This window comes from Lytechinus pictus, chromosome 2 (assembly GCF_037042905.1).
Source record: "Lytechinus pictus isolate F3 Inbred chromosome 2, Lp3.0, whole genome shotgun sequence".
Classification (NCBI taxonomy): Eukaryota; Metazoa; Echinodermata; class Echinoidea; order Temnopleuroida; family Toxopneustidae; genus Lytechinus; species Lytechinus pictus.
In genome coordinates, this window is record NC_087246.1 from 14,874,606 (window position 1) to 14,889,546 (window position 14,941).

General features: G+C 36.1%; 1 protein-coding gene across 1 annotated transcript; it reads left to right on the top strand.

Moving 5' to 3' along the window:
- Nucleotides 1-3,218: 3,218 nt before the first annotated feature.
- On the top strand, nt 3,219-8,493 carry LOC129275062 (synaptic plasticity regulator PANTS-like). The gene is made up of 4 exons (XM_054911841.2): nt 3,219-3,504; nt 4,936-4,987; nt 5,141-5,253; nt 6,276-8,493. Exons 1-4 carry the CDS (start codon nt 3,490-3,492, stop codon nt 6,426-6,428), a joined length of 333 nt encoding a protein of 110 aa, XP_054767816.2. The 5' UTR covers nt 3,219-3,489; the 3' UTR covers nt 6,429-8,493.
- The last annotated feature ends 6,448 nt before the right edge of the window (nt 8,494-14,941 follow it).

Here is a 14,941-nt window from a genome sequence, read left to right on the forward strand (position 1 = left end):
AATGTATTGTGTCTTCTAGAAAGCGCGGAGAAAAGATAAAAATCCTTTTCTCTGCACTCACCAAACTCACAAAAAGTTGTTTTGAATGAACCGACAAAATTAAAGATGCATACCTCAGATCTAAGTTAGCATTGGTTAAGAAGCTCTCAAGTTGATTGGATCATACCCGCCGGGGATCATAGGTTTCTTTAGACCTAGTAGAGCCTATTCGTTAGTCTAATTCCCCCTTTTTTTACAGAGTTATCTGCTCCCTAGCTCATGTCATTATCATTTCATTTCAAATACCACTGTATCAAAACCATGCTTTAGACAACTCTGCCAAAAAAATTATAAAACAGACATAAAACTCTGACGATAACCAGCTGCGATAACAAACAACAGCAATTCAGTTGTAGGCCTGTCAGCCAGAAATTTATTATTCTTTTGTTATCGTAGATAAAAGTTATATGCATGAGTTAAATGTTTGTTCCCAGGACAAATTTCCAATTGAATACCCTTGAATATCCAAATTGAATACCAATTGAATTGCAGCTATTGAATTGCAGCTATTGAATTGGCACTGAATTGCTGGTTTTAATTTGGAGTATATGGAAAGTGAAACAGTGGGTATTCATTGAAACCGACTGATAAATGATACCCATTGAAACCATTTGACTATTGGTCCCAATGGTCCTAATTGGTCCTAATTGGTCCCCAATTTGGACACCAAGTAAAAACCAATAACTGCAATATTGGTTTCAATTGGTGTCCAAATTGAGGACCAACTGGGGAAGCAATTGGAACTTCTAATTGCATGGCACAAGTAAAATTAGTAGAACAATATTATTTCACCAGGAAATATGAGAAAATTTCACCAATATCTGCGGATACTGTAGAAGCATACTGTTTATCTGCATTATGTAAACGACAGAGATATTGTGCAAACTTTTATTGGCATCTTGTGATAGAGCCTGTGTGTGTATTTGAGTTTTGTCAGACGTATATCAATCAGATATGATTATTTACGTCTGAGACCGACCCGAAACGTCACCATCCGGAAGACGTAACCAGGGGAGCGTTTCATGAAAGGACTTGTCGGACGTTTTATCCGATCATGAGTCCCATTTTATCCGACAGTTAGGAACAGTGCCTTTCAGCCAATCAACATGCAGGGAAAGATGTCAGATCTGACAACTTGTCGGATGAAAATGTTGATGAAACACTCCCCAGGGCTCGAACCTCTGTATCAATTTGTAACTTCCCCACAGCTTGGATTACAGGCGCACGCCACAAATAACGCCCAGTTAAAAAGCAGCTGTTTAAAGCATATATATTTATCTTATTTAGTGTGGTTTGGTTATGGTTAGTGTTCTACTAATAAAATGTTAATCTATTATTGCAATTGAGCCATTTATCATTCATGGGTATTTCATTGTTTGTTTGTTACTCATTCTTTATTTGTTTCTCAAACTAATGTATCACTGGAAAATGGTAATTGATTAAAAAGTACATTGCAAAAACAATGAAATTGTATTTATGCATATATTATGCAAAGAAACTGATCACATGATCCCAATTGAACACCAATTGAAACCAATAGGTTACGTTTTCCCAATTGAAACCAATTTGCTATTTGTCCCAGTTGAACCCAATTGGCTATTGGTCCCAAATAAACAAATTCGGGGACCAAGTGACCCAGTGGGTCCAATTAAAACGAGTCTGAAAGCAATTCGGCATTTGCAGGGTCCCATTATAGTTTCATTGGGGACCAAAATTGAAGACCTATATTGAAGATACATTGGCACCAGTTGGCCCCATTAGACATCAATTGGTATTCAATTGGTCCCCCATATAATGTGGGGCCAGTTTGCCCAATTGACTCTACAATAGGAACTCGACTGGTATCTAATTGGACCTTATTAGACCTATTGAAACCCATTGGCCACATTGAAACCAGGCAATATTTTTATTGATACCAATTGAAACTCCAATGGGTATTGGTTTTCCGATTGGTCCTCACATTGAATTATAACTTGGGCCTGCAGTTGGCCCATATGAGACCAATTGACCCTAGCTACAATAGGAATTAGTATCTAATTTGGACCCATTGGACTTATTGAAACTCATTAATACCAATTGAACCCAAATTGAAACCAATTGAAAATTCAATGGGTGTTCAATGGGTTTCAATTGGAGTTGTGTCTTGGGTTTGATCTTTTAATTTATCTAATTTTCGGCAGAGAAGCGGCATGTTTTATTTGGATGATCCCTATAATTTTGTGTGGGATTGAATTTGCCAATTTGGAAACTAAATTGATGTCGCGTCGCAAAGGTTTTGTCTGGATGTGTCCTCGGCTATATATAGTATTGATCATAGACATGTTAGATGCATATAGCGGACCTGCATTAGCATTTGTTGCACTTTTATTTCAAAATAGATGATAATATGACTTTTTTTTTAAAGAATTGAGGTGAGTTTGGCTAGAGAAAAAAAATATTGACAGATATAGCATATTCGGAACTTGACAACTTCCTCCCAAGACTATTGTCAAGTATTTTGCATTTAACCACCCAGTTTATCTTTTCGATGATCATAGATATAGCTACATGACCAAGTTTGAAACGTACAACTATGACATTTAAAGTTGGCCATGATAATTCCTTCTTCAGTAGCCAAGACTAGATTGATTTACATGCTCAGATCGAAGGCTTTTCAACCCACGTATATATAGTGGAGGCGCGATAGCTCAGTCGGTAGAGCGGGGGTTTCGGATTCCGGTGACCCGGGTTCGATTCCCAAGTGGTGCGCGCCCTTTGGTAAGGCATTTATCCTCATTACCAGGTCCCTCGGAGAGGACCTTAAGCTGTCGGTCCCCTGGTTGCTTGCTCACAGGCATTCGTGCTTTCTTAGCAGTCAGGTAAAAAACCTCGATATAACATAACATAACATAAAGCTTTCAGTCTTATCCTATATCATTTTGAAACGTCGTGTCCTTCCCCGGGTCCTTCCTATATCAAACATGCAGCTTTATCATAATGTTGGTCGCTTAGCTTCATATATTTTAATTAAGTATTCTTGTCCCTCGTAAAATAATTCCTATGTATAGCCCAAAATTGGTCAGAAGCTTATTCTGTCTTTTCAATCACATGCTTTAATTTTGTTTGAATGTTTGAGCGTTTGAAACAACGTGTTAAATTTCTATCAGTGTTTGGTCTGCTAACTTTATTTGTTTTCTAATGGTCGCTCGAATCGGCATTAATGGTACGTGTTTTGCCTACGCAACTCGCGCAAGTGAACACTTCCGCCCTGGCCCTGCACGCTATGCTGCGCGCGCTGGCGGCGCTGCATTGGCCCTCAACTTGCAAGCTCGACGTCCAGCTAGCTAGGCCATAGACATATCACCGCATTAGCATAAGCAGGCACCGTTGCTCTCACAATATGTCTGCCCCTTGTTGCCTGACTGACTTTTGTTGGTGGTTGAGAAAAAGGCAGGGTGACCAAGAAGATTGATGAACATGATGGAGGTCAGTAGTCAAGTGGGCAAATGCTTCTGGTGGTTCGTTTTTGCCAAGTGAATCAACTTGGAGTTGGAGTCTTTGTTGATTGAATGGACCGCCAGCGCCAGAAACAACTGGCATGGCATTACCGCGGGGAAAACCCGGCCCATCCATGTCATGTGGGAGTGGGCGTGGCATATGGGTGTGGTCATTTGCATGATTTGATGTTAGTCTGACAATTGTTTCATTAGTTTGAATCCATATCAATTAGAGAATTCGTAATTGTGGTTTGACGTAAGGGAAAGAGTCCCATATGCACCCCCACCCAAGTCTTGCCGAGACTAATCCAGTTCTTTCACTTCAGATTTTTTTATCGATTCTTTAGTGTTTTTTACCTTAGGCTTAGTTGGGACTCGAACTCACCTCGTAACTGCAGTCAAGACCCACTCAAGGGTTCATTACATGCTGCCGCACACTGAAAAATCATGGAACTAAATAATAACTCCATGGAAAAATCAATCCATATAGTGGCGTCGCAACACGCGAGACCCACTAGTTATAATATAGGAATCCACTGCCAAACGCGGTTCTGTGTGCGAGGTTAGTATACTAATAATAATCTTGCACTTGTATGAGTGGTCAGTATATACCAGTCAAAATGCAAAACAAAAATCAGAAATTTTCAAATCCCCAGAAAAGATAGATCTATTTATTATCATATGGTTGTATTCCTGCCTACTCTGCAACAAATCTAAATGAAGCCACTAGTCTTGTTGCACATCATCAATTTCAATTAAAAAAATAAAATAAATTCAGAATTACATTAGCCTTGATTAGGGGTGTTGGAACTTGGAGTAAAGTGTATGATCACCCTGACAAAAAGTTTGTTGTAAAAATGCCAGAAGGAAAAAAAATATTGATGAGTGTTTGAGGAAAATTAAATCCACCAAAGATTATCAAAGTTTGCAGAATTTTAAGATTTTGATCATAACAAGCTTATATAAAGTGCATAAGTTTGAAGTTTTCACTGGCTCGTGATGACTTTTTTCCTTTTTCTTTTTCTCTATCAGGAGCAGGTGTGAAATGATTTTTTTTATATACTGAAGTTACAAACCATTTTCAATATTTGAGAAAATAAAATTTCAATTATTTTTTTTCCTTCAAAATATATGGGAAAGTTTCTGGCATATGATGTTTAAATATTTATAAATCAAATTCGAATAACTTGTAATCTTTGATAGATTATCTGCAAACCTTCAAAAATATTTTTCATTATTTTTTCTGCTACTCTTTATGAGGGTAAACTTCCTCATTAAACAGGAATAACTGTCTTTTCTGAGGATTTATTTTGACAAATTCTGAAATTTGATTGGAGGTTCCATTATCAAATTGAAGCTTTCTTTTGTCTAGTGTTTGAGTTCTATAACTTAAGGTATCTCTCTATTGTTTTTCATACAGAACCCAGAGGAAGCATGCATGAAATTCTTAGAAAAATGGCTGGAATGTAAATGTAAGTAGCTGTTGCTAGATATACTTGTACAACTGCTTGATGGATAATTTTATTGTCTTCGGGAGTGAGATAGTTGGATGAGATATGAGATGTCTTGATATTTAAAGACATAAGTTTTTAACATTATTCTTCTTTGTTACTCCTATATTCCAGCTCTAGGTGGTCAGTTCCACAGCTACTATGTATACGGGGAAAGAAGAGACTGCACTCAACTCAAAGAAAATTTCGATCTCTGTCTGAAGAGGGACTCATGCCCTAAGGCAAAGGTGAGATGGGAATGGGAGAATGTATCTCACTTCACATGTGATATGGCCTCTTCTTATATGCCTTAAATGTTTGCTGTTGTTTTTATGAGAGGGGGATTATTGTTTTGTAACTTTTGAAGTGAATGACTGAACATAATTTAGCTAGGTTTTAGGAGTTTTGGAGTTAAAGCTTTGATTATATCCTCCCCATATTTATCATTTGTAATGGATAATTAGGCATTTTGTTTAAAGTGACATATATTTTTTTTTAATTTTGTGGTTGATATGTTTCTTTTTATATTCTATATACTGACTTGGATGGAGGTAAAGGGGTATGGGAAGGAAAACCTGTGGGTCATGGCAATTTTAGTTAACCTCCAAACCCAGGCCGCCCCTACATCTCTATTCTTGGTTCTTTGTATTGTATTACCGGTATGTCAGATATATCCTATTGTTTATGTAATTTGTATTGTATAATTCATGTATTTGAAATGCCGAATAAATGATAATAATAATAGTAATAAAATAATGGGGATTATTATGTTTCATGTAAAAATGTCTTTTTAACTTAAGGATGGCAAACAAGTGTTATTCAGGTTCAAAAGTAAATTTGTTCTGTTTCTAAACCAATCAATGATCATGAACGTTTGTGTATTCAATGGAAACACTTATTCTTGATTTTGCATTGAATCAATAATTTCGTTTTATGGGACATGTATTCATGCGTCCAATTATCCTGATTATTATTCATATTAATTATCAACATTTAAGTGTATGCATTTTATTCAATTCAATGTTGGTGTAATTAAATTATGACGAAATTTAACAATCGGTGAACTTGATGAATAAAAGTGCATTCAGTAATTAATACAATCATTAGCTACTAGTATGTTTCCACCCATTCAAAAATGGTGTATATTGCATTCAGTTATTATATAATGCATTTAAGTTGTTGATATACATTCAAATTATATGCAATCAATATATAAAATCATAGATCCCATTTGATATCCTGTTTTGCTGCCAATTGTCCTTCCATTCAGAATTCTCTGGAGGAAAGAGAAGCAAACCTTGCTAGAGAGAACTCTTGTTTGTGGGAATTGAGATCCCATCCTCCCAAAGACTGGCCTAAACCCGGATCTAGCATTCATCCGAAGCCCTCTGCAGAACAGATACGCATCACTAGTTGTCGATAGTGATCATCTTTCATAGACAGTGCCTTCCAAAAGCTAGTGTAATAAAGCTAAAAAGTCTTCCCTTTTAATGATTATTCTTTGAAGTTGAGATTTCAATATGCAAAGTATACTGGTGGTGATGTTAAACATGTAGAATCATGGAAGGTCCATGATAATTTACCATTTCTTGCTAAAAAGTCATATCATTTTTAAACAAGAGAATTTGAATAAGCTGAATCATCTTTTATCAGGAAGTACTTTGATTATGCCCTGTCCCATAATAAATTCAATAACTCTAGAGATGATGTCAAGCAGGGAAAAGTATTATCTCTCCATGTGCTACTATTCCCTTCTACTGTTTATTTTAAATCATATGTGGTCAAGCCAGAATCCAATAATGGTCAGGGTAATAATATTTGCAAAGCACATACTAATTAGAGAAGTTGTTTCCGTGTTTTAAGCCCTATGTAAAAGCAAAATATTATAAGTTTGTTTTGAATTAAGTGGAATGGGGCTTGTTTACAACCTGTAACTTTGTACGAGCCCTTTTTAAAAACATTCTAAGGGTGTACTGCACAAAACCGTCTGCTACCCACTTACTTGCATCATCTATTTGACCAATGAATCAGCATTTCTTATGTTTGCAAAGAAGCAGATTGTATGCCTTGTAAATCTTAGATGACTAATTATGACTTTCCATAATTAAGATTGTGATTGATTAAGCCAATCACAACTCAAGATAGGACTGATAATCATGTTGAAGGAAATGTAATAAATACAGTAACATCAATTAATGCTCTGACCTTCCTTGGAAACCTTGATTCTGATTGAGCACTGTGTCCATTGTCCGATTAATCGATAGATACTATTAAGGTACATTTTTGTTTAATATTTCTACTAAACAGACAGACTGAACAAGTTATCAAATTTGGCTTCATCGCAAGATATCATGTGTATTGCTTTCAGGCAAGGGTATAGATTATATCTCTGCAGCTTTTGATATCCCATATTAAAAGATAAATTTACTTTTATAGGATGTCTGTGGCATGTAGGTTTTTTATGAAGAGAAAATTAATCATATTGCTTATTTCATTGATCTTGAAATCAGGTGAGGCTCGTGTTTGCAAACCATGTTATTTAGGACTGATTGCATTGATCATTATGTGCACTCATACAAATTAATTCTCTAATCAATCATTAAGAATTTTGTCACTGGTCCTAGCTCAACAAAGACTAAGAAAATAATTACTGAAAATTTATTCAAAGAGTCAGTTGTAAATGATTTATGACATGTTAATTTCTCATACACAAAACTAGCTCAATGATATTCTATTCTGAAGTATGTCTTAACGAATTGGATTTGTTTTTCTAAATTTTCTAGTAAATAAATGTATTGAACTAAAATATTTTTATCCTGATGATTAAGTAGGTCTATCTATTTCTATATTCAGGTTCTTAATCAAAATAAATAAAATATGATAAAGTATAATTATTGTACTCTATTCTTATCTTCGTTCAATGGATAAGAATATAAAAGTGTATTATGTCATGTTCATGAAGAGATATTGTGAATAACATGAACTTTAACCAACATTTTATGTATGTGCAGCAATTTTTTTTCCTGGTAGACATGTATAAAGTTCTGATGGCTCTTTACCAACATCATTTTACCACAAAGTTATCATACTGTGCAATATGAAAAGAGTAGAGATATATACCTTTATACACATAGGTATGGACATTTGTGATATGTATGTATGGGGGAGAATGCCACTGATATATTTGTACTTTAAATATTATGGTATTTTGAAAGTGGCATTTAATTTTATATTTTGTTTAGCTTCATCAGTGTTTCTTTATATTTTATTTTATATCAATGTAAATTGTAAAACAAACAATTGTTTCTCATTTGAACTTGTAACCCTGATATAATAATCACCAGGTTTGATTAAGTTTGAGCACCTATAATTGTTCTGTTCGACGGAAAAAAAAACATTTTAAAATGTATTATTTTGTTTTCTGTAATGTTTTGTTGTTGTTGTTATTGAAACTTGACAAATAAATGTTATCTTTTGGATACTGAGCATATATTGATATATATTCAGCTAATTTTATTTCTTATCATTCAAGAAACACCCCAATAATGATTGTCAAGTTCTCTTCAAACAGTGGAGTAGTCTAAAACCAAAACCTCCTTGGGCAGATTCTGTAGAATTAAAATAATGAATAAATGTGAAAATAAAAACGGCAAAATGCAACAGATTCAGCAACCATCATCTATCACCTTTCCTTCAGCCAGGGTTACACCAAAACCGAATTCTGCCGAATAAATTCGGACTGATTCTGCTCGAATGTGGCCCAATTCTGATTCGGGAGCTAGCTCCCCGAATCAAATCGGGAGTATTCTGTTCTTCCCTCGCCAAATGCGAAAAAATAATTTTGGAGGGATGGGAATCGGCTAGTTTTAAAATGTTAAAAACCAGCCGAATACCCTAAAAAAATACTCCCGAATGTGGCCACGACAAATTTCATTCGGACCACATTCGATATATATTTGGATGCAATTCTTGGGCCCGTCACACTTTCACTGAATCAAGCAGATTCAGCCGTATTCGACCGACCACCAGCTGGTTATCCCCCCTTTACGTAGGTTCCATGCCCTTGATTCAGTATGTTTCGAAAGCTGCTGGAATGTCTTAAGAATCACTGGCGTATCCTGGGAGAGATGGGGGTGTATATCGATCCCCCCCCCGGCCTCCACTTTTCGGAGGGGGGGGGGGTTGGCCTGTATCGATGAGTTACTGATTACTTAAAGGTCAAGTCCACTCCAGAAAAAACATTAATTTGATTAAACAGAGAAAAATCAAACTAGCATAACGCTGAAAATTTCATAAAAATCGGATGTAAAATAAGAAAGTTATGGCATTTTAAAGTTTCGCTTATTTTTCACAAAACAGTGATATGCACAACTCAGTGACATGCAAATGAGTCAGTCGATGATGTCCATCACTCACTATTTCTTTTGTTTTTTATTGTTTGAATTATACAATATTTCATTTTTTACAGATTTGACAATAAGTACCAACTTGACTGAACCATATAGTATCAAACAATGCTATAATTCCACACGTTCAGGGAGGAATTAATTATTATTTCACTTGACAATGAGGAGAAAATTAGAATATTTCATATAATGAAATACAAAAGAAATAGTGAGTGGGTGATGTCATCAGTCTCCTCATTTGCATACCAACCAGGATGTGCATATAACTGTTTTGTGAAATTAAGCGAAACTTTAAAATGTCATAACTTTCTTATTTTACATCCGAATTTGATGAGATTTTCAGTGTTTTGCTTTTTGGATTTTTCTCTTTTTATTCAAATCAACTATTTGTTGGGGTGGACTTGTCCTTTAAATTCAATCAAAGCCGTTAATGAAACATCTAGGCATAATAAGATGGCAATATTTCCCACATATCTACTATTTTATCCATTTTATAGGAGACTTTAAATTACATTTATTAATACAACAATCTAATAAATATTTCAAAATTGCATTTTGCTCAAGATTTTTAATGTTGCATTATCTCCCAATAATTTCGAGCCCGTATTTATTTCTTTACATTCTATTTTTCACGATTACAAATTGTGCTGACTAAAGTGTCCGGTTTCGGGTCAATATCCAAAAATTCCAGCTCACGCTGTGCGTTCGCATTATTTCTTTATACGAGATATGTCCAGGACCTGCGTTTCATGTTCTTCACGAATTTAATCAAAATGTGCTGAAGATAATATTCGGTTTTCAGGTCAGTCAAGAAAATTCAAAATATCAGCCCGCGCGTCGACTCGCGCTCGTACTATTGTCGTAATTTTTTTTCCAGTACATCTGAAGAGTGTCTCTTCAGGTCAGTATCATTTTGGCAGGAATGATATCGTCGAAGAAGAAGAATTAAGAAGAAAAAGGTAAAGAAAACCGAAAGAAAAGGGGAAAGTTTCATCTCCACTTAATCGATCGATTTTCCTCGGGATTTTCTTTCGTTGTTTTTATAGAGTATAAAAGAAAAACGATAACTAAATTAATAACAAAAGCAAATGTCCCAAATCCAGGAGCAGTTGCTTCTTTCCCATAATATTACATTGCGGAATCGTTCGGAAGGAGAGAGAGAGGAGGTGGATCCAGTGGCGTAACTACGGGGGGCACGTGCCCCCCCCCCCCATCAGCTGGCAAAAAAAAACGGGGGAAAATGGGAGAAAGATAGAGAAACGTAGTGGGGAGGGGGGGAGAGAAATCATATGCTCAGCGGCTGTTATATAATGTATCATAATATATTATATTATGATATATTACATTACAATATTACATAATTTATTTTTTTACTTTATGAAACATAATTTGCTTATATAGGGCCTTAATTGTGTTCATCACTCCTGGTGCTTGTCTGTTTAATGAGATAAATAATCCTGTCAAGTGGATTAAATGGTATGAAGACATCCCGTCTTTAAGTCTGACTGAATATACACCAAATTTTCTCGAACTTCAAGCTTCTTTATTTTGTGTAGTTACATACGCTTCTTTTTTCACTACTGAAGTGATTCCCCTTTTTAAAGTCTGAAAATAAAACATTTCCAGTCTGTGCTTACGTTCGCTTTGGTAGATTGGTGAGAAACCGTGAGATATGTCTGCTCTTCATGAATTCCTAAAAAGAGTCCTTAAAATGCCCCTATTTTCTAGTCTGAATATAAAAAAAATAATCTTGCACTTAGCGCTCGCATTATTTGGTCAGTGATCGAAATACGTACATGGTCAAGCATTAGAATGCTCCTCTTCAAGTCTGAATACAAACAATTTTCAGCTCACTGCGCGCTCGCGATATTTGATTAGTTGCGAGATACATATCCCGTTCATGACTACAAAAAGTGCTTCATGTGTACTCTAAAAAAAAAAAAATCAGCACGCGCTTGGTGCTCGCATTAGATGACTATGGTGAGATATCTGTTTGGGGTCAATATAATAAAAAAAATTATATCTATTTCATATATATTTAAAAAGTTATGTGATATCATCAGCCCACCTAATGAATATTCATGACGACGTGCATTGCTGTTTTCACAAAATATTGCTAAAGTTTGATATTCAATCATAACTTCGTCAATTATAACTTCGTTACGTATACTATTTTGTTATCAGCTCTAGCTCTGAACTTTATATACTCTGTTGTTTAGATATTAATATTTTCAGCCCTGAGTACCCCTTTAATCCTGTTGCTTTTTGTGTGTGTGCATGGGGGGGGGGGGGTAAGGGGTATACTAAATAAGGCCTAAAGCGGGCTCATGGGGGGTCACTGTCGGTGGACAGCATGCGCGAAAATCGGCCACCTGGCCTGGCAAAAACGAGCAGATCAGATACAGTTTTTTTTTTACTCTATACAATGGAATTTATTGAGAAATAAACGATAGAGCAGGCCGCTACGACATTCTAAACGCGGATTTTGTGCAGGTCCTAACGGGCTCGAATTGCACACTCTAATAAAGAGGGATTTGTTCAGATCGATGTCCAAGAGTGCGGCAATTAAACTCTAAACAAGGATTTCAATAATATTGTCAGAATAAATACTCTAAGCCAGGAAATTCCTATTTTCATAAATTGAGAAAGATAATGGGTCAAATAATCAGTTTTTAGCTCATGATAATTCCCCGGAGGCACTGGCGTAAATCCCGGGGGGGGGGGGGGGGGTGGGGGGATATATCCCCTCCCCCCACTTTTCGAGGAGGGGGGGATGGCCTGTACAAACATCCCCCCACTTTTTACGAAAGAAATGGAAAAAAAATAACAAGAGATAATTGTTTTATTGGTGAAAATTCTTCCAAAAATACCGCCTAACAAATAAAATAATATTATTGAATCATAAAATACAAATAAAGAGCCAGTTCACCATTTCCAAACGAAATACTTATGTCCTTTTATAACATTGAATAGAAACCCCCGTTTCTTCCAATTCATCAATGTTGGGGTCTTTGGGAAGGGATTAAGATGGAATGTCAAAAATTTGTTGAATGTAATCTCTAATAAAACCATTAAACCATCATGGGGGTAAAAAAGATAATAATATTGGAGGGGTATTTGCCATATGGACATACAGTGGCGTAACTACGGGGGACATGGGGGGCACATCCCCTCTATCGGCTGACCCAAAAAAAAAACGGGGAGAGGGGGAAAAGGAGAAAAGAGGGAGAAAGGAAGAGAAACGTAGTGGGAAAGAAGAAAACATTATTAATTAGAATGTTATATTATATTATAACTCTGTTAAGTTACATTACATAAGAAACATTTTTATCATAACTTTATGAAACATAATTTGCCCAGGGCCTACGTCTTCATTGTTCCTGGTGCTCGCATTGTCTGTTTAACGAGATATATAATCCTGTTGTACTAAAACATCCCGTTTTCAAGTCAATATAAACCAAATATATTTCCTAGCACTTGAGTTATCATTGTTTTATGTAGTGACATATATGCTTCTTTTTCATGACTCAAAAGTGATTGCCCCATGTTAAGGTCTTCGTATATATGAAACATTTCCTGTCCGTGATTACGTTCGCATTAGTGGATTGGTGAGATATGTCTGCTCTTCATGAATTCCCAAAATCAGTCCTTAAAATGTCCCTTCTTCTGATCTGAATATCAAAAATTTTCAGCTCGCGCTTCGCGGTCGCATCATTTGGTTAATGAAATACGTATGGTCCTAGTTAATTCCTACAAAGAAACCTTAGAATGCCCCACTTCAGGTCTGAATTATCTAAGTTTTCAGCTCGCGCTCGCATTGTTAAGCGAGACAGGTACCTATCATGATTACACAAATTTGATTATAATGTCCCTTTTTAGGTGTGAATATAAAAAAATTTCAGCTCGCGCTTCGCGCTCGCATTATTTGATCAGTGAGATACATATCCGTTTAATGACATTGTCCTTAAAATGTCTCTATTAGGTCAGTCATTCAAAAATGTTGCTGGTGCCCCCCCCCCCCATGTCGTGACCCACGGTCGCCACTGTGGACATATCAATGACAATTCCTTGCATATCTAAAAACATGATTGCAAAAAAATACCAAAATATTTCAGTCATCCCCCCCACCCATCAACACGGATTTACGCCAGTGCGGCCGGAGGACAATTCATTGCTTCATGTTTTATACAGGTGTTGCATTTTTTTCCCTTTTCTATCCCCATCTGCTGTTTTCTCCCTTCCGTTATCCAATTTATCTCTTAATTCTTTCACCTTCTTCACTTTCTCTTCGCTTAACCGTCTTATCTATGTGATTCATTTGATTGGTGAGGTGTAAGCCTAAATTATCATTATAAAAACTACTTTGAGAGCAACTTTGCCAAATTTTTACTGATCATGCTGGAACAATAATTATAATTTTTTTTTGTACAAGATTCTTTCTCGTATCATTTTGATGCCAAATGTATTATTTTGATATGTATTCTGGAAGTGTGTCACGGTTGTGAAATTGGCTTCCCGTCGGCCGGTGCAATACTCTTCAATTAAGGTTTAGGTCATCGATCGTGAATTAGCTGGGGGCTTTAAAAAAATTATTTTTGGCCTTAATTTTCCGCGTTGTTTTTTTCCGCGCATTTTGTCCACTCTTCAATGGCAAAAGGCAGTGACCTCCCCGCGGGGGGGGGGGGGGGGGGGGGGGGGGGGGACGGGGCTGACTTTTTTTTTAAAATCGAGAACATACCACATTTTATGCGTAAATTGGCTTATATACATTACTTAACACCCGGGGGTTAAAAGATAGCGAGCTATAAGCCTGGAAATTAGTTTTAACCCGTTTTAACCACTTGTTCACTGCAACCATCCTGCCTGTGGGGAATCTACAGGTAGGACTATGGTATGCCAATGCTGTATAGAGCACACACTTTAAAAAATCATTAAAATATCACTTTTGTGACCAAAATTACTAATTTCCATACATTTGCAATTTATTTTTCATTAGTAACCAGGGAATAATTTTTGTATTCACCAGAGCGCTCAAAAACTTAAATTTGAGGCATATTTTTGTGTATGCCCTCTATTGGTGGAAAGTAATATGGTAAGAAAATTTTCATTTTTCAATCTCTATTTTTAATTAAGAAAAAATAATTTAAAGAATCAAATTTACTTAAGAGTCAAGTTATATGATGAACAGCTGTAATGAAAACTGACAGTGTAAAAAAATCAAGCATTTGTCCCAAAGAAAAAGAGAAAATAAGCCAAACATTGCTACCCTTATTTTGCAACACATGGAGATGTAACTGAGAACAAGGTTATATCATAACCTTGTTCATTGAATGAGTGGTTTTAACCAGTAAAAAAAAGCTAATAAATAGCGGTCTTTCTAAGTTCTGCTACTTAAACTGCAAACTTCATCCAGCTGGGAGGTTTAACCTTCCCCTTTCCTGCCTCATCTATGCCCCCCCCCCCGCCCCCGAAGGAAAAAAAATACTAAGTATCCTATACGACAAAGACTGAACAAAACAAGTGCGAGCTT

Bases quoted from the DNA above. Each gene is read 5' to 3' on its own strand.
- LOC129275062 (XM_054911841.2), top strand. The intron at 4,988-5,140 runs GTAAGTAGCTGT...CCTATATTCCAG, and splicing joins AAAATGGCTGGAATGTAAAT to CTCTAGGTGGTCAGTTCCAC. The intron at 5,254-6,275 runs GTGAGATGGGAA...CCTTCCATTCAG, and splicing joins ACTCATGCCCTAAGGCAAAG to AATTCTCTGGAGGAAAGAGA.